Source organism: Scyliorhinus torazame, chromosome 15, assembly GCF_047496885.1.
Source record: "Scyliorhinus torazame isolate Kashiwa2021f chromosome 15, sScyTor2.1, whole genome shotgun sequence".
In the NCBI taxonomy this organism is placed as follows: domain Eukaryota; kingdom Metazoa; phylum Chordata; class Chondrichthyes; order Carcharhiniformes; family Scyliorhinidae; genus Scyliorhinus; species Scyliorhinus torazame.
In genome coordinates, this window is record NC_092721.1 from 20,622,929 (window position 1) to 20,647,415 (window position 24,487).

At 46.0% G+C, this 24,487-nt stretch overlaps 1 protein-coding gene across 3 annotated transcripts in view; it reads left to right on the forward strand.

The window, feature by feature from the left end:
- The window catches only part of pibf1 (progesterone immunomodulatory binding factor 1), a 165,133-nt gene that overhangs the window by 16,818 nt on the left and 123,828 nt on the right, over positions 1-24,487 (forward strand). For all 3 annotated transcript variants that reach the window (XM_072476135.1, XM_072476139.1, XM_072476138.1), the window contains exons 3-9: positions 515-615; positions 1,057-1,255; positions 6,384-6,503; positions 10,850-10,983; positions 13,034-13,142; positions 16,299-16,480; positions 18,451-18,576. In XM_072476135.1, coding sequence (XP_072332236.1) covers positions 515-615; positions 1,057-1,255; positions 6,384-6,503; positions 10,850-10,983; positions 13,034-13,142; positions 16,299-16,480; positions 18,451-18,576 — 971 coding nt within the window. The remainder of the gene's footprint in view (positions 1-514; positions 616-1,056; positions 1,256-6,383; positions 6,504-10,849; positions 10,984-13,033; positions 13,143-16,298; positions 16,481-18,450; positions 18,577-24,487) is intronic.

Sequence of the window (24,487 nt, forward strand, 5' to 3'; positions counted from 1 at the left end):
GACGCTTTCAACATCCGCCTTTGTGTAGTTTGAACCCTGCAGAGGTAAACATCATTCTGGATAGTTGTTTTATACCAATTAAGGGTTGCGCAGTGGTTAGCACTGCTGCCTCACAGCGCCATGGACCCCGGGTTCAATTACAGCCTTGGGTGATTGCCTGTGTGGAATCTGCAAGTTCTCCCCATGTCTGTGTGGATTTCCTCTGGGTGCTCCAGTTTCCTACCACAGTCTAAAGATGTGCAGGTTAGGTGGGTTGGCCATGCTAATTTGCCTCTTAGCGTCCAAAGGTTAGGTGGGACTGAGGGGATAGGGTGGGGGAGGGGGGGGGGGGGGGGGGGGGCAGGGGTTGGGCCTGGGTGGAGTACTCTGTCGGAGGGTCGGTGCAGACCCGATGGGCCAAATGGCCTCCTCCTGTACTGTGGGGATTCTATGATTCTATGAATTGAGTTCAGCCAGCACACTCCCCACCCTTGCCCAGAGTACCTATTTCTCACCTTGTTTCTCTGCGGCACAGATAGAAGACTTGGAGGAAAGGCTGAATGATTCCCTTCACCAGAAGCAATTGTTACAGGTCCGTTTGGAGAACCAGCTGAAAGTTCAGCAGGACGATGCCAGGTTAGTCTGCAACACATGTATGATATTGTGATATTTGAAATCTGCTGTCCTAGTAGTCAGTTTTCCAAACTTTAAAATTGCACACCCTCTGATAGAATCCCTGTGGGTCAAAAAAATGCTTCCAATCTAGAATTAATTCAGATTTTTGTTTTTGGTAAGTGAGTGAATCTGAAGAAAACATTTAGCGTAAGTGCCAAGATCACCTGAGCCCACTGCTCTATCTGGAGGTGAACTGGAAGGGCAGAAATCAGAACGGCTGGTACATACAAAGTGCAATTTTGAGTAGCTCCCTCCGATAACTAAATTATTTTCACACTTTTGGTTCTCTGCTCCCAATTCTATCCAGGGTGTTTCAGTTCTGCCACATCGCAGAAAAAGAAAATACATTTATTTGTAAGAATAGCAGCCGCTGCTAACAAATGGTTTTACGTTATGGCACAGGAGACGTCAAGATCTTCGCAAACAAGAAATGGAGACCATTTTAGAGAGGCAGAAACAACTTGAAGAGACAAATCAGCAGCTGCAAGAGCGAGCGGGTGACATTCGTCGCAGTTTGCGTGATCTGGAATTGACTGAAGATCAGTATGCAGAGTTGAAAACCAGGTCTGAAGACCAGCTTTCCATCCCTGAATATGTATCTGTAAGTAAAATTCGAACAGCGAGATTTCCCGGTAATCTAACTGTGTAGCACTGGAGAGGAAAATATTTAATTGCCAGTTCTGTACAATTCCCATTAATAGATGGATGAAAGCGAATGTGGTGGGGAGCATTTAAAGATTGGGAAGCATGAAAATATTGTGATCCTGTTGAAAATAGGGAATGTGGAGTAGGGAATGAAGAAACATCCAAGATGAATGGGAGCATTGAAAAGTACTGCATGGGGGGTGGTTAAGTGACTTAATATACAAAATCTAAAGAGCATTATTAAGGTATGGTGCAGAGAAGCAGTCGGCAGAGGAACGAACTAAACAGTTTCTCTCAAAGAGCTGGAGCATGGCTGGTTGGCTAAATGGTGGTTCCTGTGCTGTAAAATTGTATGATTCTACAAAGCTATTGATTTTTTTTAGGGCTTTTATCTTTTGTTTAAAAATACAATACGATAAAGTTAACGTACTGTAAGCCTGCCAGCAGCAGTTAATTTTTAATGTATCCTGGATTATGTCCAATTGTAAACTCGATATTCAGTAGTGCACTTAAAAAAACAATGTGCTGCTTATTTTCTTCTAGTTGTGTTACTGGATCTGCTGTGATCAATTTTGCTCACCAGATGGTGCCATAGTATTGTATTTGAAAATCATTGCGTGGAATCTTCCCTTTTTTTAGTGTCAGGCTCTGACTGATGCCTGGTGTGTCGCTCTCCAGCAGCACAGCCAAGATTTTAGTCCAGATTTTGAGAGTCATGGGAGGCGTGGTTTATGACATCACTAGTAGGGCTGGGGCTGATGGGTCCAACAAAGCCAGCTCCACAGAGATCGGGATACAGTTAAAAAATGGGACGCTGATCAGCACTGAAAGAACCCCGCCCCCCACAAGCATCTGGGGCTCCACCACCTCCACCCGCCATAAGCATGGCTTCCCCCGCCTCCTGCCACTAGCATCAGCAGCGGGGACTTCTCTCCCAGAACAAACATAAAGCGAATCCTGCCCCCTGTGGGGCTCCCCAGATGGTTCACCCCTGGTTGGTTTGTTCCTTTCCCCCCCAGGGACCATACTTTCCTTTGAGCCCCAGGGGATCCCCTTGGCTGGTACATGATTTTCAGAACCTGTTGTAAATCTCGCCGACGTGACGTCACTTCAGTGAGGTGTCAATATTCAGTGAGGGGGGGATGATCATGTAGTGGTGGGGGTGAGCCCTTCGGTAAGTATTTTAACATGACCTTTTTGTTTCGTCACCGGGTGTGGAAATTCAGAAAACGTGTACTCGACGCCGAGAATCGCGTTTTCTGATTCTCGCGGGATTTTCTGCCCATGTCGCCATACCGGCTAATGCAGGCTGAAAATCGCCCTCGTTGGCTAGAATTTTCTCATCCGGGGACAAAGTCCCATGGAGGACATCTGTGGAGGACATTGGGAAAATACGCCAAATCTTCCAGCCTCAACCTCATTACTTATGTAACTGGGTTTTGGCGCCATATTCCATGATGGGGCAGGCTTGATAGCGCATAGACCGCCATGTTATCTGAGTGCCAAATTGAAAAGGCGCTTAACATCGCTGTTGAAGAAAGAAGATGGATCACCGGAAAAAAAAGATGGATCTCCAGGAACATTCTGAGGCTGATTGATGGACCTCCAGGACAACGTATCTGGAAGGTCCACCTGTAGATGCTTCCCCCCAACCCACTGCTTTGGTGGTTCAGAGTTGCCGTTGGTCCCCATCCTAAACTCCGGAGGCAATCCCAAGCATTGTTCACCTGAGTCCTGACATCTGCATGCCACATTTGTTCTAGGTGTGTTTCGTGCTGGCATGTTTTGCCACTGGCAACGCAGAGAATCAATTGGGCAGCAGGGTGGCGTAGTGCTTAGCACGGCTGCCTCACGGCGCCGAGGTCCCAGGTTCGATCCCGGCTCTGGGTCACTGTCCGTGTGGAGTTTGCACATTCTCCCCGTGTTTGTGTGGGTTTTGTCCCCACAACCCAAAGATGTGCAGGCTAGGTGGATTGGCCACGCTAAATTGCCCCTTTATTGGAAAAATGAATTGGGTACTCTAAATTTATTTTTTTAAAAGAGGATCAAGCAAGGATGGTCAGGCCTTTATCGGCATTCCATTAGCGGGATGCAAATGAGGTTCATGCTGGCCTACAGTGGGTTGCATAATCTGTCATGACAGTCACCAGCGGAAGGCCCTGCCGTTAACTTAGGCCAGCGTAAACCGATTTTTGGACCTCCTACTGAAATCTGCCCCCTTGCGCGGGGAGGGCTTAGGAGAATTCCATCTATTATCTCGATTGAAAGTATTTTCTACAGAACGTGCCTTTTGCATCTTACTCTGAATTTAAATGGCATGTATTAAATATCTGTCTTCAAAAGCATTTGGAACAGCTGCTCATTTGTTGATCCTTTTATTGCAATGCAGTGTGAGAAAAATAATGCCATGCCAGTCTGACCCGCCTAGTTCCTCTTCAACAATAAAATCTTGCATTTATAGAGATTCTTTAACGTAGATAAATGATCCTAAGGTTCATTCCTGAAACGGAATGTTGGTCCCCACTAGGCCATTGTCAGACAATTTGAAGTGATGCTGTAAAGGTGAGTTAAAGAATTTAGTTTTAGAAGTGGGAGTGGAGGTCTAGCAGTAGAGGTGATAAGGTTTAAAAGCAAGTGGCTGAAGCTCCGGCTACTAATAGAGGTGTGGGGCTGGGGGTGGTTAATCTAGGCCCAATTCGGAAGACCAGATGGGATGTGTGGCTGGTAAAAGTTGTAGACCATGGTTGGCCCCAGACTTTTAGGGATTTATAGATGTGTAAGAGGATTTTTAATCTAATGGAAAATAACGAGAGAGGGTGACAGGATTTTGGTTGATCTAGAATTTCTGGTGGATTAAGGCTGACATTGCAACATATGCAAGGAGAGACAGCATGGAGGGAAGAAAAAGAAAATAAAGGAGGATTTGAGAACAAATTGAGAGAATGGGTGTGTTTATCACAGAGTGAGGGAAACATGAATGATTGTAAGTCAACGACAGGATGAGGAGAGAGCGAGATCCCAGGAGAGAAAGAATGGAAAGAAATGTTATCTGAACAACACCATACCTTCACCGTGAATTCAATCCCCTTCTTCAGCCACTATCTTACATTGAACCAGAGTGTTCGCAACCCCTGTAACCTCTTGACCTCACGTTGAACTTCTGACTCCATATCCCGCAAAATACAAGCCTACCCTCCCCTCCCGAACTTTACCTATCTCTGTTGCTGCTTCAGCCCAGCTGCTGTTGAAACCCTCTTCCTCACCTCTATCTATTTCGGGGGAGCACGGTGGCACAGTGGTTAGCACTGCTGCCTCACAGCACTAGGGACCCAGGTTCGATTCCGGCCTTGGGTGCTTGTCTGTGTAGTATTTGCACGCTCTCCCCGTGTCTGCATGCGTTTCTCCGAGTTCCACAGTCCAAAGTTGTGCTGGTTAGGTCGATTGGCCATGATAAATTGCCCCTTACTGTCCAAAGATGTGTAGGTTAGATGGGATTATGGGGATTGGGTGGGGGTATAAGCCTAAGTAGTGTGTTCATTCAGAGGGTTGATGCAGACTTGAGGGGCCGAATGGCCTCCTGCGCTGTAGGAGCTCTAAGTCCAGGCGCACTATTTTCCTGGCCTGGCTCCCATCCTCAAGCCTGCCATAACCAAAACCCTGCAGGTCACAATTAAGTCCTGCACCGTTCTGCTCACTCAACATCCTTGGCTCACCATCCACCAATGCCTTTTTTTTTAACATTCTCATCCTTTTGTTTAAGTGCCCCAGAGGCCTCATCCCTTCCCTATCTCTGTAACCTTCCCCACCCCTTCACAACTCTGTTCCTCCAACTCTGGCCTCTTCTGCATCTCCCAACCTTTTCAATCTAATATTGGCAACCATGCCATCATCTATCTTAAAGTCTGGATTTTCCTCCCTACACCGCTCTGCTTTTTCACCTCCCTCTCCCTTGTTTAAGACCCACCTTAAATCCCACCTCTCTCTTCCAGCCTACAGTTGACCTTCCAAATAGTTTTGCGACTTGGTGATCCTTGCAATGTTTTTCTCCTTAAAGGTGTTATATAAATGCAAGTAGTTAAATTGGTAGAATAAGTTGTTGTCAAATATATCTTAAGCTGACTTTAGAGTCACTGATGTAAGCAAGTGAAATGGTTAGTCATGCTTTCAACAAAACTGCCGTATACAGATTGAGGGGAAGATATTTCTAAGAAAGGCCATGAGCAAGAACATAAATCAGTATGGCTGAACCAAACTGCAGTGATGGACCTTAACATCTAACCAAAACACTTTATCATATCCTACTGTAATATGATGATATGTTAGAGAAGGCTTTTGTGTACACTCTGTTTAAAACTCCTATTGCCCGTAACTTCCTTACTCCCCAATGTCGGATTTGGGGGGTATCCTAAAGATGTGCTGGGGAACGTCTCTTGGAAGTTCCCAGTAAGGGTTTATGTGGCAATTGTCCAGTAGCATTAACTTCACCTGGACAATTTAAATCACTAACTTTGGATGGTTCTACCTGTGTTACACGAGTACACTGAAACAGTTAGAAGAAAGAAAAGCGCTTCTAATTTCAGCATAACTATCTTAAACACCCAGTCTGAGCCCTGCATCGACACCCCCATCCTCCATGGGACTGCCCCCGCCCCAAACCTCCAACCAGCCAAATCTCATCCACTTACCAGATAGCTGCACATCTTCTCCTTGGCCTGTCAATTTCATCGGGCCCGATTAACCTACCTGCTTTCCGGCAGCCGGTTCAATAAAAAAAAAGAGGTCGTGGCCTTACTGAACTCGCTGGTCTTGCACTGCGCTGCGGCCTTCAGGGTCTCTTTTGCAGCAGGTCCCCAGCAGCTCCAGCCTGCGGGGGTTTCAGCAACGTTTTCCAGAGCGGGTAAGCACGGTTAAACTCTTGCAATTCCATCGGACAATTTGGGTTACTGGTTGGAAGTTATGATCCTCCGTCCATGAAGCATCATTGGGAGAATAGACCCTATTGGGTAAATTGTGGAATGTAGTACAAGTAATTATGGTATCATGATGTTTGTAATCTTCTATCATACCATCATTCTTATTGCTAGTTACGATTTTATGAAGTGGTGCAACCTTTGAGAGAAGACATTGAAGAGGTTCGACGAAAGAGAACCAATCTTTGGGAAGAAAGCAACAGCCAGAAAAATCAATTGAACAGCATGATTGAGGTGGGTAACTCTTGATATTTTTAAAATATCTTAACGTCTTAGCGTCCTCATGTTTGTAGCTACTTACAGTGCAGTCATTCCTGTGTGGATTTACTTAAACAAATAGTTTGCACAGTGTTTTTCTTGTAAAGATTTGCACTGTTCTTCTCACAACTACTTAAAAAGAAAAACATTTCCACATTCTGACCTGTACATTCAGGCAACCTTTTGGATGGACCACGCTTTTTAAATTGTATGGTGTTATCTCACAACCTTTTGAAAATTTTTCAATCTCACGGGCAGAATGGATAATTTAACGGACCATTAAAAGGTCCGTTAACCTCAGGCGGGAATTTATGGTCTGCGTGGGGAGCAGAAGAATCCTGCCATTTATCTTTTTAAAGAGTAGTTTCTCACATTTTGTTGTGTATTTTCCAGAGTGCATTTTGTTTGACTGCAACTTCTGCTTTCCTCTGCCAAATGTTTTGCAGTTTAATTTCATTCTCTTACTCCCAATCCACTGGCTGCAATGTCTTGGCTCATATTCATGTCACTCCTGTTGTTGAATTTCCTTCCTGTTAACTCTTTCTGAATCACAGAACCTTATTGCTGATGGGTGTGGATGGCTTAAAAAGCAGTGATCGTCCAAACAGTCGACTGGCACTACACCGAGAGTTTGTTTGATAGAATCCCTATAGTGCAGAAGGTGGCCGTTTGGCCATACGAGCCTGCACTGATCCTCGGAAAGAGTACTCTACCTAGGCCCATTCCTCCCTGCGCTATCCTCATAACCCCACGCACTGATCATGGCCAATCTACCTAGCCTGCATACCATTGGACCGTGGGAGGAAACCCATGCAGACACTGGAAGAATGTGCAAACTCCATACAGACAGTCGCCCAAGGTCGGAATCAAACTCAGGTCCCTGGTACTGTGAGGCAGCAGAGCTAACCACTGTGCCGCATGTTTGTTTATTAGCTTCATACGAGAAAACATCAGTCTTCATCCATTAATATAAACTTATTTTCCAATAACTGCTTGTCTTTATCGCTGTTAATAGAAATGTCACTTTAAAAAAAAATTTATATCCTCTTGTTTTGGTTTCCATCTTGTAGCTGTTCTGCTTCAGCTGGTAGTGCCAGGCAGTTTTGACAGACTTTCTACCTGTCAGTATTCACAGTCAACAAGGTGAAGTTGAGAGCCCTTAGCACTGTGTGGAATTGGGAGAGCAGGCGGTGTGTGATGACCTGAACAAACTGAAGCAAAGCAAATTGAAACTGCTATATTGTTTAGGGCCCAATCTGACATTGGATTCAGCCAGCATTTCCATGCCAAAGCAAAATCAGCTCTTACTGATGTTGCGGTTATAGCATGAATGCATTCCAAGACTGATGAAGTGAAAGGAAGGCATGTTTCTATTGGGTTGGCCATTTGCAATATTCCAAACTTTGTAGTCCCCCGTAGTGTCCTGTCCAAGGTAAAACTTTGTGGGGATGGTAGCATAGTAGTAATGTTACTGGACCTGCAATCCAAGGACCTGGATTAATGCTCCGGAGGCGTGAGTATAAAACCCACCACGGCAGCTGGAGGAAATGTAATTAATAAATCTGAATAAAATGCTAGCCTCATCAATAATAACCATGAAAACGACTGGTTACCCATTTGGTTCACCGCTATCTTTACCTAGTCTGACCAACGTGCGATTCCAGACTCTCAGAAATGAGAGAGTGACATGTAGGCCAGACCAGGTACAGGTGGCAGATTTCCCTCTGCAAAGAACATTACAGAGGGGTTTTACAACAATTAATGATATTTATCATGGTCACCATTACGGAGACTAGTTTTATATTCCAGACTTTATTAATTGCAAACAAATTTCACCAGCTGCCGTGGTGGGATTCAGTTCCACAGAGCATTAGTCTGGACCACAAGATTATTAGCCCGGTGGCATTACCAGGATACTACAATCTCTTTGTGAGAGGTGAAGCTGAATACAGAAACATGAGCTGCTGAAACTGATCTATAATAGTGGATTGCGTAACAATTCAGACAAACGTTCATGTTTCTGTGTAATATGATAGAAATTAGTTTTCTCCTGGTCTTAATGCGTGACACCAACTCCAAAATGGGACAGATCATTTTACATGGAAGCTTTCTAGGTTTCAAAGATTGAGGAAAGCTGTATTTCCAGGCACTTATTAATTTTCTATCATTGTGACTTAATCTGTCAATCCTACATCTTGGTTTATCAGCAAAGTATTGTGGAGACTGGACAGTTGTTCATTCTTCTTCAAAGCTTTGTCCATCACTTTAATTTGTTCTTCCAGCTACATTCTACAAAAACGTACTGATATTTTACCTAGAACTTAACTATGGCCTGTGAAACATGGTTGAGTCAGACATGCACTAAGTTTTTTTTAACGCTATTTGGGAAGCGGTGGAACAATACAACTGCAACTTTTAAAGAAACATGTTTTGAGTCTTTGATATTATCTTGATACATATTAGCTTGATGCAGTGGTGTTCATCGTTCCTATAAACAATCTGATCATCTTCTAGTTCGGGATGTAGCTGTACTACCCAACTACATAATAGCATAATGCAAAGAGGTGAAAGTAGAAAAACAGCTGGCAAGACGAGGCCAATTATTATCGAATTTACAGTGCAGAAGGGGGCCATTCGGCCCATCGGGTCTACACCGGCCCCTAAAAGAGCACCATACCTAAGCCCACACCTCCACCCCATCCCCACAACCCTATTTAACTTTGGGACACTATGGGTCAATTTAGCGTGACCAATCGACCTAACCTGCACATCTTTGGACTGGGAGGAAACTGGAGCACCCGGAGGAAACCCACGCAGACACTGGGAGAATGTGCAGACTCCGCACAGACAGTAACCTAAGCCGGGAATCGAACTCGGTCCCTGGCGCTGTGAAGCAACAGTGCTAACCACTGTGCTAGCATGCCGCCCCTGAATTATGAATTGTTTAGCAGCTTCCTTTCATAGTGTGTGAAAATATGCAGTTCTAGTTATGATCAGACTTGCTTCATCATGCAAATTATCTACCTGTAATATTGCAAAATAATGGATGCGCTATGCGCCCCCATCAGTGGGTCATCTTAGTTTTAAAATAATTTTTTATCAAAAATTTCCATTTTACAATAAATTTTACACCACAACCCATATTACCCACAATAGATGATACACAAAAGCAACAAATCAAAACCCCACCAACCAAAACTACCCCTTCCAGCACGGCACGGCAGCACAGTGGTTAGCACTGTTGCTTAACAGCGCCAAGGTCCCAAGTCCGATTCCCGGCTTGGGTCACTGTACGGAGTCTGCACGCTCTCCTTGTGTCTGCATGGGTTTCCTCCGGGTGCTCCGGTTTCCTCCCACAAGTCCCGAAAGACGTGCTGTTAGGTAAATTGGACATTTTGAATTCTCCCTCTGTGTAACTGAACAGGAGCTGGAATGTGGCGACGAGGGGATTTCCGCAATAACCTCATTGCAGTGTTAATGTAAGTCTACTTGTGACAGTAAAGATTGTTATTATTCCACCAAGAGAAGAAAGACAACCAAAAACAAACCCCCGCCCCCAACAACTGACGGTGACTAATTCCTTAAATTAGATAATGAATGGCTGCCATCTCCGGTAGAACCCATCACCTGACCCCCCCTCATGGTGTATTTGACTTTCTCCAGTTACAAGAATTCCATTAGGTCACCCAAAAATACCATGGTGCTGGGTGGAGTGGAAAACCTCCACCTCAACAGAACTCGGCTCCGTGCAATCGACGAGGCGAAGGCAAGGACGTCTGCTTTCACTTCTGTCTGAAACCTTGGCGAGTCCAACACCCCGAAAAGGGCCACCAAAGGACAAGGCTCCAGATCGACATTCAGATTCGCTGATATGGTGCTGAATGAGGAGACTCAAAAGCTTACCAGTTTGGGGCAAGGCCCAAACATGTGTGTGTGATTGGCCGGCCCCCAGAACACCAATCGCATCTGTCTTCTACCTCCAGAAAGAAACCACTCATCCTAGTTTTAGGCAGACGCGCCCTTAGGCACTGTCCGTGTGGAGTTTGCACATTCTCCCCGTGGCTGCGTGGGTCTCGCCCCCACAACCCAAAGACGTGCAGGGTAGGGGGATTGGCCACGCTAAATTGCCCCTTAATTGGGGGAAAAAAGAATTGGGTACACTAAAAAAAATTTAAGTGTCTTTTCACCGCCTTGGTCCTTTTTTAAAGTTAGTGAGACCCTTTTCTGTGGAAAGGTGGTCAATTTAGGGCCATGGTGCCATGCTAAATGTTTCAGGCACATTTTGTCTAGCACTTGACCTATGACACACTTAAATTCTTTAGAGCTATGAATCTGAAAGGAGATCTCGCTCCGATCTTGAAGTCCGTTGCCAGCGCCTTACCTTGGAACTAGCAGACACCAAACAACTTATTCAGCAAGTGGACTACAAGAGAGAGAACTACGACCGAGTGAAGCAGTAAGTACACTCATTGGTAATCTTTTTGGTAGTTATTTTGGGCCAAAACCTGATGAGAGATAAATGTAATACCCATTTTACATCTGTCAAAATCCCACCTAGTACTTAACAGTCTCGGATATGAGTTGCTCTTCAATTTCATGATGTTCTATAGTGAGATGGTTAATTTTGACTATTTTAAAAGCAAACTTCCTCAGGTTTTTTAAAAATTTGGTTTGCCACCATATTGGAATTGTACTCCCGAATGGCATTAAAATCAAGTGGCATAAGGTGTCCTGCTTAAGAATGTCATACCATTCCATTGCTTATGTTACAGTTCACCCAGGGGTGTGGTGATGTGCATCACTGTAGATACACAAGGGGTTAATGTAGGCACACTAAGACTGAGTAAACACTAGAGGGAGCACCAGAGACATCATGACACACAGACATTCAACCAATAGGTCAGTAAGATAGGACACAACCAATGGGCAGTCCAGACACACCCAGAGGTGACACTACCACAAGGGGGCTACCCATATAAACGGACAGGGCACACATGCTCTTTCTCTTTCCATAGGCGACACCAGAGAGACAGGGGCAGATCAGGAAGCATCACACCGACTGCATGGATTAGAGCAGACTGGTTAGTTAGATTGAGTTACTATAGCAAGATCAGTCGGAGAGTCGAACTTGAGTAGGAGAATTGTTAACTGTTCAATAAATGTGTCAAACCTATCTCCAAGTCTGAACCTTCCTTTGTCAGAGTATACATCAAGTAAGCAGCTTATGCTACATGAAGAAACATAACACAACAGGGGGATTGAGATTTAGTCATAGAATCCCCTACAGTGCAGAAGGAAGCCATTTGGTCCATCAAGTCTGCACCACCCTCTGAAAGAGCACCCGACCTGAGTCCAGTCCTCCGCCCAATCTCTGTAAACCCATCTAACCTTTTGGACACTAATTTGGCCAATCCACCTAACCTGCACATCTTTGGATTGTGGGAGGAAATCCGCGCAGACACAGGGAGAATGTGCAAACTCCCCAAAGGCAACAACCTTGGTTGGAATTGAACCCGGGTCCCTGGAGCAGTGAGGCAGCAGTGCTAACCACTGTACTATGGCGGCGCTGTGGCTACATGCACCTTTTAAATGTTTGTATTATGGAGCTATTGAAAGTGATAGTAGAATCTCCAACTTTCCTTCAATCACATGGTTGACCAGTAATCTCTGGGGTTACTGTCTGCCATTGGCGTATATTGGAAGGATAGCAAGTTGGGACTCACCCTGTTTGACAGCATTACAAATGTACCTTTCTTGGCCACCAAGGTCTGGGGTAGGACTCAAACCTGGGCTTCTGGCTCAGAGACAGGAACAGTACCCACTGCACCACAATGCCTTCATATTCTGGTATTAACCCTGGAATTATATTGTCACTTGTGTACCTGCCACCCTGCTTTTGGAAGACTGAAATGTAAAATTTCATTTAATTTGATCAGACATAGGATTTGTTAAAGTGTCTGAATGTATGCTATGTAGAAGACTTCTAATATATTACAAGACACTGAACTATGCTAAATAGTTAGTTATTCCTGTGAGTTGCCTTATTTGCACCTCTGTATATATATCCTGCAGGTGAGTAGTTAATAAACAGTTCAAGCATTGACTTTAGTTCTACTGAATGATGATGTAACAAGAATGAAAAGTCAGCGCTACCTATTGGATATCAGTGCCCTTCAGAACCATGAAGCAAATATTTAACATCTAATTTTGTAATTTAAAAAAATGTTCATAAGCATTTTGCTTTAAACATTTTGACATAAAAACAATACTCAATACTTGACACAGGAAGTAAATTTAATGGGGTTAGGTGGTTGCAGCTATTTGCACGAGATATACTTTGCATGTCTACACACAAGCAAAGGCCATGATGAAACCTCATAATGATTGTTTGTCAATGCTGAGACATCTGCTGAGGTTTTAGGAGTGAGAAATGTTTTTGAGTTGTTTTTAACTTTGCACATTAGAGTTATTTTGTGTCTGGTCACATTTCATGTGATTTGTTTCAGTGAGAGAGATGTGCTTGATCGGGAGGCTTCCGAGCTCAGGAAAAAACTAGAATTGCTTGAAGTCACACATAAGGCACAAACTAAGGAAAGAAATGACTTAACCAAAGAGGTATGACCATCAACCTGCCCTTACTACTCTCGGGGTTAATGTAATTTATAATTCTCACTGGATGTTTAGTGATTCGTTTTTTCCTTCAGTTGCTTTGACCCTGGACCAGACCCCCAAAGTTAGGGACCAGTGACACTTAATTTAAAGTACACAAAGTTTGAGATTCAAGACACTAGCTATGAGAATAAAGCCACAAGATTCCACAGGTTTTGAATAAACAAAAATACACTTTACTACACATGGTTAGAAAGATCAAACAATTTACAATATTTATCTTCTACTCTGTCATTCAGGGTTACTCGAAGGTACTTGTGAATTAAAAGGCAAATGATGGTTAATGATGACTTTAATGATGGTTATCAATGACACACTACACTGCACAGCAAATGGCAGGTGTGACCAAAATAGATTCCATTGATTTCTCAACCCACACAGACCTAAGTAAACACTGAGTGAACCAGTCTCATTGGAACTATCTTTCTGTCACGAGGGATTCCAGTCTTCAACTTTGAAGAAATCACCTTGGAATTCTTTCCAAAGGTTGCTCCAACTCAGAAGGCCTTAATGACAGCTTGTGTTGCAGGTTTTCAATCTCATCTCCCAAGACTCCATTCCCTTGGATTCCTGAATCTGCACTCGAGCACCAACTCACAAGCCCAATTTCAGCTCTTTGACCACACCAGGCAGAATATTGGCCCAATGGCCTGTAGTACTGAGTCACCAATTGTCTGCTACCTTCTTAGCTCCTCAGGACTTCTCCCAAGCCCACTTGTATTGCCTGGGCTTTCCCTGAGCTGCCTGTACTTAAGGCCTGTCAACTGCAGTCCTTTCTGCTTGAAGCTTCTCCTGACTTTCATAAACCCAATTTTAGTTGTCAGGAAATCTAACAATACGACACTTGTTACCATTGACTCAGTGGTAACACTCTGTCCTCTAAGTCAGAAGGTCCTATGTTCAAGTCCTGTTCCAGAGACTAGAGTACGTAAGTTGAGTTCACATTTTGGTGCAGCACTGAGGGAATGCTACCTCAGAATTGCATCTTTTGGATCAGATGTTAAACTGAGTCTACATTTTGTCTATCCAGGTAGATGTTAAAAGTCTCACAGAATTGTTTAAAGGCGAGCATGTGTTTATTCCTCAGCCGACCTGTCCAGAGCATTGTATTTGGTCAGTTATCGTATTAGTACAAATATGTGTTTTTCTGTTATTAATCAACATCCAATTGACTCAATGCAAATGTGCTAAAAGTAACAAACAAAATCGGTGATGGATCAGCGACCACTTGGAAACCAAACAGGTAAAGATCTGTTTCTTTTTCTAAACCTGGTGTTTATAAATCACTAGGTACCAGAAGTCCATCCAGAATTGTACCTTTCACTCTCCTTTCAAATCCTTCAGGTATTTACATTACAGTGCTTTCAGTGGACATTCTCAATTTCCACCGGGCTGTGCATTCAGCTAAAACATAACACAATTCAGAAAATGTCAATACACCTTTAAGTAGCTGTTTAGAATTATGCCTGTAAGATGCTTCTCCTCATTGGCCTTCCCTTCTGTCTTTTTAAAGCCTGACTTGAGTTGGAAAATTCAATTGGGCTCTATTTGGGTGTTGATGATTTCCAACTGTGGTGGACAAATTCTGTTTCTGCAACAGATATATCATGGACCTTGCAGTTTTCATTATGCTGCCGTGGGGCGACAGTCATTCACAATAATGGCAAAGACAAAGTATAGGGGCTGTACCACATTGTTTCTGTAGAAGTGGAGCATGCATAAAATTGGGTAGAAGATTTTCAATTAGCATTTGCAAATGGCGGATAAAAAAATAAAATGTTTTGATTTTTATATTCTAATATCGAATTGATTTTATTTCTCTGTTGGTGAAGGGGGCTTTGATCCACACAGGCTTTAAGAGGGAAATGCTCATGAAGGATGTTGCTGACCTGTGATATTGTGACTGGTCACAGAGTATGGCAAAGGACCATCCTTTCCAAAGCTGGTTATTGGCCACCATTTGATGGTGGGAAATATCTCAATCGCTATGATGCACCAGCCATAGCTTCATCTAAAGCTACAAATCCATCATTGGAGATAGAGGGAGGAAGGGAAGAATAAATAAAATACTGGCATCTTAAATTGAATGCTACCAATTTGTTATTAAAGGCTGAGTTAAAAAAAAAGTGAATACATATCTGGGATTGCTAGCTTTGAGAGGGAAGAACAAACAAAGTTACTAGTTTATCAAAATAATCCATTTCATGCATCCTACATCCAAAGTAAATGTCGCAGTGTAAGTGGGGCACTCACCGGATTATTTATTGATTCAGAACTTCAATTTGTGTTTTGATTTGTACTCTAATGTAAAATGATTATGTGGAAATGGTGATGCATTGTAAATTGTAGGAAAAAAGCCTGAGCTTGTATGATCACTGCAAAGCAAAAAACTAATTATATATGTACAATACTTTCCACAAAAGCTCAGTATAGGTTTTACCCTCAATTGGGAGTTTTATATTCTATACTAACCTGAAATGCTTGGACTATTTTTAAATAATCACTGTTCATAATTATTATGATAATATGAGGGCGGCACGGTAGCACAGTGGTTAGCACTGTTGCTTCACAGCACCAGGGTCCCAGGTTCAATTCCCGCTTGGGTCACTGTCTGTGCGGAGTCTGCACGTTCTCCCTATGTCTGCGTGGGTTCCTTCCGGGCGCTCCGGTTTCCCCCTGCAGGTCCCGCAAGACGTGCTGGTTAGGTGAATTGGACATTCTGAATTCTCCCTCTGTACCCGAACAGGCGCCAGAGTGTGGCGACTAAGGGCTTTTCACAGTAACTTCATTGCAGTGTTAATGTAAGCCTACTTGTGATGATAATAATGATTATTATTATTATTATTTGTGATTACGAAATGCGGTAGCTTTTGTGCAGATTTTATTAAGTTAAATGTAGCCATGTATTTGATGTAGAATTTACAGTATTTCTGGAGTTCACAATTTGAGAACAGTTTGTGTCTGAAGCATGGTTAATAACAACCTTGCTTGAAAATATAACAACTTCTTAAAATTTGTTTGTCCACTACTAACTATTCAAATCATTAACATGTTTAAAATTCAATGATCTTCAATTGAAAGTGTTTATTTTTGCCCTTGCAGGTGTCAGCATTACAGCAGTCTGTTAGTTTGCTGCAAAAGGACAAAGAATATTTGAATCGCCAAAATATGGAAATGAATGTCCGCTGTGCCCATGAAGAAGACCGTATAGAACGCCTTCAAACTCACCTTGAGGAGGCAAAGCGAGCAAGGGAAGAAATGTATGAAAAATATGTGATTTCAAGGTATGTCATATTGTCCAAGGCTTATATTTTTATATTAAAATGAAAGATTTTTCAGTTCATTGACCTGGCAATCCAAATTGCATGGCTCAAAATGATTCTCGATGCCTTAGGACAGATGCACAGCATCCCCTTTTCCTTGTCTAGTGATCTTCTGAAGAAACACAAATAAGATTGGTGTGAATTTGCTGTCATTTGTTTCAAAAGCCATCTACAGACTCATTAGAGTTTTTGCATCTTCGTCACAAACCATAGGTTTTGTTGTGAATATCCAGTGTGTGGTTCATGTGTTTTTGGAATATTTTTCGTTTTAGGGTAAAGCAAGCTTGGAGCCTATTACACTTTTACGGGTGGGGCCATATTACGGTGAGAGATTAACAGCCAGAAAGGTACGATATAGTAATTGAAATGCTGGACTTGGAAAATGCCAGAGAACCTCAAGATACCAGTTTATGTGACTCATGTTTGTTTAATTAAGTCAGAAGAGATAGAGCTATAAAACAGCAGGTGGGTTTACACAGCAAAAGATCTGGAGATGTGATGTCTGCAAATCTTGCTGAAGTTGCAGTCCAGAGGGATGTTTTGTTTTTGGAGCTAAATGAGTTAAAGGAATTACATTAATGCTGAACGGTAATAAAAACCCAAATACTTGAAATCAAAAAATAAACTGTAAATGAGGGATGGTTAACTTAAAAGTTGGTTTGAGGGCAGGCTTCATTGTCATAGAGTCGGGTGGACTTTAGGAAGATTCTCTGTTTTCAATTTATCGGGGTGTTTGCTGAGAGACTGTTTAATTGCAATTGTTGTTTTATTCTGCTGATAGTGAAGGACTGTTTAGCTGACATTTATTCTAGCTAACTTCTCTCAATTTAGTCCTCATGCAAATTTGCTGGCCTAGCCAGCGAAGCCCACATCCCGCACAAATGATTTTTTTAAAAAAGCTGTCTACCAGTATAGGTCCCAAGACCTATAATACTCTGCGTAAACCCCTCCCTTTATACCACCCTCCTTTATGTTGCTCTTTTGAACCTACCCCTTTAGCCGATCTTTGTGTATCTCTCCTATGCGTCTTTCTTGGCATGGGGGTCAGTTTTTGTCTGATTATGTTCCCATGAAGCACTGTAGATCATTAAAAAGTGTTATATAAATACACATTGTTGTTAATATCAATAAATTCTTTATTTATTGTTCAATATATAAATCCACAGGGATTCTAAGTTTATTGTCACTTGATAGTACAGAACTTTTGTATCGCTGAAAAAGAGAAATGCTGCCAAAACGTTTCAACTTACACCCATCAGGACAGACACAAGAATATCAAATTCTAAAGGGAGCAACAATTTATACTGCATGAGGCAAGGGTGCTGATTGCTTGGCAAGTTGACTCTGGGTGAGGTGTTGGCATGATAAATGCACCCAGATACTGTTGTCCCCCAGCCTTTTGTTGAATTCAGAAAGGGCACAATGCCTGCCTTCTGCATGCAGACATCATAAGCTTAAGAACAGGCCTGGCTGATTGTAGCATGTGCCCCTTTGATTATTCATTTTTTTCGATCACGATGGCTTTTGTGCCATGCTTAATATAACATTTCACTCCATTAAAAGCTAAAATGAAAGCAATATTGATTATTTATTAAAACCCGTATTCTGTATGGCTGCAAATATTCATTTGGAGGTAGTGGATTGGAAGAAGGTACGGCTGAATGTAGATGGCGCTTTTAACATTTGTATAAGAGTTTATATTAACAGAAAGATTAAATGATGGAGGAGCAACTTTGTTATAATGAACAAACTTTAAAACATATTTCAAACAGTAAAGTACTTGTGTCTAACTTTACTGAATTTACATTAATATCGTGCTTTAACCTGATTTGTTGCAGTGAATATTTTGATCAGTTGTGTCGTAAACCTATAGAATTCACCACATTTTTCTTTTGATGTTGAAGACAATATGGAACTTTTTTTTTTGGAAGGGATCACTACAAAAATGAATATGAAGACAAGCTTCGTCATGAACTGGAGCAAATTCGCGTGAAAACAGACCTCGAAATTGAACACCTTCGATGTGGCTCCAAAGAGATGTATGAACGGGAAAACAGGTAAAGCAATATCCACAGTCTCTAAAAGAAGCAATTGACTTCTTGCTCCATAGCTGCAAATGACCAGAAAGGAAAACGAAGCAAGACAGCAACACAAAGACAACTGAGAAGAATGAGAGGGTAGCTATGTCCTCTGACTTCCCATATACAATGCTATGGCAGACTGCCTAGTGTATTAAAGCACATTTGAAGCATTATTCTCCATAACGGTTCATGACATTTGTCAGAATATTATTGTCAAACATTACTCATGCAGTACTTGAATCGTACTTTGGATGACAGCTCCTAAAGTTTGTGGGAGGGTAAAGGGTGGGTGTGGAAAGAAGATGATTCAAAATATATCAGCCAACCTACCAAATAGTTCAGCAAGTTTATCCAGGGAGATTTGACGATGCAGACCAAGAATCATCTTGTCTTGGTTGATTTCAATTGCAACAATAAGAGATGTAACATTTGCTCAGTAAATTCATATAGGTTTCCCATTTCTGATTGCTGTTCAGCAACTCCTAGAAGCACATTTATGACCATTTAATGAGGTCAACAATCCATTTGATTTTGCTGCCCCACAATAAGATGGGAATTGGCCTATGTAGCTGTACCTTCGCAAATAACCAACACCCTTTGTGAAAAATATGTGGGGGGAATAAATTGGATCATATTTGAACCAGAATAGACAGAGAAAGCCGTCCCTGCCACAATCTCCTTTCCCTAAAACCTGATTCTACTCTCCCCCTGGGTACTGCCCGAGGCTAAGGCAGGCCGTTCGCCATTCTTGGATCTCCCAGCTCACATCTGTCACTGACTTATTGCTCTCCACCTGCTCCATCCCCTCCTAAACAGTATAAAATCCACCACATTTCTCCCTCTCTTTAGTTATGAAGAAGAGTCAAGGACCCAGAACTTTAATTTTATTTCTCTCTCCACAGATGCTGCCAGACCTGCTGAGTTCTAGCATTTTCTCTTTTTATTTCAGATGCATCCGCAGTGTTTTTGCTTTTAATGACGAGCAGTATTCAGTCTTCAGCTGCACTGGAAAATTACATTATAGACAATTAGACAAAATTAATGTGTTTTCATCATATGCATGCATGTGTCTCAGCAGTTCCTGGTGATGTTCCACTTCATACAAATGATCAAGTTCAGTCTTGTACGATACTTGGCAAGCAATTATGTAACTCATCATTTTAATATTCAAGCAATGTTAAAGGAAATTAATCTAGGTAGTTGTAGTAGGCTTAATATGTTTGTTGTTTCATTATTTAGTTTAATCACTTAATTTGATTTCATGCATAGGCTTACGAAGGATCCTGTTTCATGTATTTTAAGATGTTCGGGCAGCACGGTAGCAGAGTGGTTAGTTAGCACTGTTGCTTCACAACTCCAGTGTCCTAGGTTTGATTCCTGCTTGGGTCACTGGCTGTGCGGAGTTTGCACGTTCTCCCCATGCCTGCGTGGGTTTCCTCCGGGTGCTCCGGTTTCCTCCCACAGTCCAAAGACGTGCAGGTTAGGTGGATTGGCCATGATAAATTGCCCTTAGTGTCCAAAAAGGTTAGGTGGGTTACGGGGATAGGGTGGCGGTGTGGGGTTAGTGCTCTTTCCAAGGGCCGATGCAGACTTGATGGGCCGAATGGCCTCCTTCTGCACTGTAAATTCTATGATAAATTCCTGTTAATCATGATTATGATGGTTAACAAAAAAATGAAGAAGCAGATAAGTACTTTTAAATGCTGTTTTTTATTCATAATGTCGATTACATTGATGACCTTTCAAAGGGCTGTTGATCGCTGAGCCTTTCAATGGGACCCCAGTCATCGCGCGACGTCCGTGTGAGGTGGCGCCGCGTCATTTTATGTGCGCGATCCGCGCACAGGTCCCGACACACAGAGATGGCTGCGCCCCGCCGTGCCGCTCCCAGGTTCCGGGACAATGACCTGGAGACACTACTGGACGCAGTGGAAGCGCGGAGGGTGATCCTGTGCCCAAGACGTGGCCACCGGCACCCGGCCAACGCAGTCAGGCGCAGCTGGCGTGATGTGGGTATCGCCGTTAGCGCTGTGGGGCACACCCCACGCTCGGGAGAGCAGTGCCGCAAGAAGCTCCATGAATTGCCCCGGGCCACACCCCACCGCTCCCTCCTCCCCCCCCCCGCCCCCACGTGTCGAGCCCCCCGCCCCGTTCCAGGCAGGAGGGGGGGGCACCATGTACACACGACCCACATGGACACCACACCGCCCTTGCGAGCTGCCATGGCGTGGTGCCCAGTGCCGCCCCCACCCCCCCCCCAAGTCATAATGTTGCCAACATCTGTGTGTCTTGCTGCTGACCGCCTAACTCTGATGGTTTCCTTCCCCCCCCCCGCAGGATAAAACAGCCCACAACCTTCGTCCATCGTGAGTGTGCAAGAACCGGAGGGGAATCATCTGTTCTGCGCCCCCTCACCGTCCATGAGCAGAGGGCTCTGGACCTCGCTGGGGGAGCCGCCACCCGGGAGGTAGCGCCATGCCAGATCAGAGGCGCAGTACCAAGTGAGACTCCCCTCCCCTGCTCAGCCCCTCACCTCCCCCCTTCCCCCCCCGTTCCACGTGGTGCCAGATGTGCCATGAGGTGGCATATGTGTGCGACGGTCTCCCTACTCATGCCCTGTCCGGTAGGTCCTCGAAGGACATGCAGTGACGGTACACTCGAGACCTCATGGGGCGCCTCCGGAGCCTTGGCACCACCACCTGCTCCTCCTCCCCCTGCGCCCCAACAAGATCGGTATCCTCGTCCTGTGCATCCCCAACGATGTGGTGGCCATCGTCCCCCTCTGCCTCCTCCTGCACCTGTCGGGCGGGCGGGACTGCAGCCTGAGCGGGTGACACGGGGCCCTCTGCAGCCGGTCCCTCTGCTGCAGGCGCCGCTGCCACAGCTGCTCTGAGCCGCCTGCGTCGACGCTGCCGAAGGGCCACCTGCAGGGCAGCGGCTCCCGCCACGGCGGCAAACATCACTGGCTGGTGCCCAAACATTATGATCTGCAGGAGGGGGGGCGGGGGAAAGAGAGATACAGTATGTTTAACGGTGGCGCATTGACACCTCGACAGCCAGGTGCCATGGTATACATGTGTGCCCCGGTTGGCTGGTGTCGCTACAAACACGAAGGCACCCTGACCCCTGCCCACAGTATCCGTCCACTGCCCAGTTTTGCCCGTCCCCCCTCATTGCGCCACCCTGGGCTGGCCATGCCCTCACGGGGGCTGGCATGTGTGTCGTCGTGACCCTTCCCAGAGATGGTCTCTGTCAGCTGGGTGTTGCGGCACCCGTGTGGGTGCGGGGGGTGCTGGGCACACCCAAGGTCAAGGCGTGTGGCCGTGCGGGATGGCGGCATGGATGTCCATGGCAGGCCGGTTGGCATGTCCTGCGGAAAGCCCCCCCCCCTTCCCCGGAACATGGAGGCCCCCTGCCCTGACCACCCCCCACCCGAATATGACTGCACCCTCCCCCCCCCCCCTCCTCCTTCCCCCTTTCTACTACCCCCCTCCTTCCCCCCCCTCCTACTCCACCCTCCTCCTTCTCTCTCCCCTCCCCCCTCCTACTCTCTCCCCCTCCCCCCTCCTACTCTCCCCCCTCCTACTCTCCCCCCTCCCCCCTCCTACTCTCCCCCCTCCCCCCTCCTACTCTCTCCCCCTCCCCCTCCTTCTCCCCCTTCTAAACCCCCTCCCCTTCCTAAACCCCCTCCCCTTCTCCTACTCCCCCACCCCCTCCTACTCTCCCCCCCCTTCTCCTACTCCCCACCCCCTCCTACTCTCCCCTCCCCTCCTCCCACTCCTACTCCCCCTCCCCCTCCTACTCCCCCTCCCTACTTCCTACTTCACCTCCCTCCCTCCCCCATCCTCTCCCCCCTCCTCCCCTCCCCTCCCCTCCTCCCCTCCCTCCTCCTCTCCCCCCCTCCCTCCTCCTCTCCCCCCATCCTCCCCCTCCCTTCCCCTCCTCCTCCCCCCCCACCTCCCCCCATCCTCCCCCTCCCCTTCCCCCATCCTCCCCCCTCCCCCATCCTATCCTCCCCCTCCCCTCCCCATCCCTCCCCTCCCCTCCCCATCCCCCCCATCCTCCTCCTCCCCCCATCCTCCCCCTCCCCTCCCCTCCCCCCATCCTCCCCCCTCCTCTTCCCTCCTCTTTCCCCTCCCTCCTCCTCTCCTCTTTCCCCTCCCTCCTCGTTCCCCTCCCTCCTCCTTCCCCCCCCCTCCTTCCCCCCCCTCCTTCCCCCCCCTCCTTCCCCCCCCCCTCCTTCCCCCCCCCCTCCTTCCCCCTCCTTCCCCCCCCCCCTCCTTCCCCCCTCCTCTTCCCCCCCCCCCCCCCCGCCAGCATTGGCCGTGGGCGCCACAACATGCTTACTCTGAAAACGCCGGCCGCTCACATCCTCACTCCACATCGTCAGCCAGCACGACTATCTGACAAATTTATTTTGCAGGGGTGAACCGCGACGGCGTGACCTGGGGGAAGCCCGGAGAATCGCAAGACTCAGCACCTCGGGCGATTCTCCGGGAGGCGCGGCGCCGACCTTGATGACGGCATTCTCGCCGATTGGGTGAATGGCGGAACGGCGCCATGCGTAAATCCGACGCAAATGGCGATTTTCCCAAGCGGCGCGACATGGGAGAATCCCGCCCAGGTTCTCCCACCAGAGCTGAATTGCACCAGTTTTACGATCCCCTATTACCCAATCCTTGCTGCCAAATTTGGCTCCTGCTCTGCCAGTGCTTCCAAGTTAAAATCCTCAGCTGCCTATTTAAATCCTCACTCCTTGTTATCACCATAATATTTTCCAGCCCATGAGCTCATCACTCTTAAAAGTGTCTGCTGATATGCCCCTTGTCCTTTGTGAATTTTCTCCTCTGTCTCTTTAGCCCACCATTAGCTCCCATACCTCCTGCTCTCTATCCCAAACTCTCTAGAATACACTCGCAAATCCTTGCACAATTTCACATCCCTCTCCTCCCTGTAGGGATTCTTTAAAACCAATTTCTGACACATTTCAATCAATCCTAGTTATCCCTCCTTTGCCTACATGACCATGTTTATCTGATTATGCTTTTGTAAAGACTTTGGGCGCGGTTCAGTGGCCGCATTGCATTCGAGTGAGAGAACAACGCGGCCGGTAGATCCCGGGTAAAGCCTCCCGGCAGCCTTTGTGGGACCTGAGATATACTCAGGTCCCACAAGGCGATGTAATCGGAACTCCGTCCAAAAGAGGCAGGACCAAACTACGCTCACTAAAGTAGGTCTTAACGCTACTTAAGGCCTACCTGCCCGGGATCTACCGGCCTCCCTTGATCTACCCGCCTCCCCAGGGAGGATGCAACCGTGAACCGATTAGTACTGCTCCACGACAATGTGGACCAGGCGGATCGGCTCACAGGGGGTCTCTGGCCTCCCCTGGGTGGTCAGGGATAGTGCAGGGTGGCCTCTTGGCTATCCCCCTGGACGTGAGCACCTTGGCACTGCCACCTTGGTACTGCCAAGGTGCCCGGGTGAACTGCCAACCTGGCAGGAGCATTGCTAGGGTGACAGTGCAAGGGTGCCCGGGTGCCTCTGCGCTGCCATGGGTCAGGGCCCAAGGGGGGACCATGCCTATGAAAGGAGGGTTGGGTGGGGGTGTGCAGGGCAGGTAAGTAGGGGGTTGAGGGGATGAAGAGTTGGGGCCCTGAAAGGGGGTGGTGCTTTAAAGGGACTTGGGGTGGTTCTGAAGAAGGGGGGGCCCCAGGGACCCCATAGCAAGGTATCCTTACTTGAAGGGGTGTGAGGTAGTGCCCGTGTGTGATGGGGTGACATTGCCCATGGGTGGGGGAGTGGGGGACCACATGCTCATTTAGGGCACCCTTGCAAAATGGCAGCCCGATCGCTGAGTTCCGCTCCCCAGTGCTGAAAAGAATTC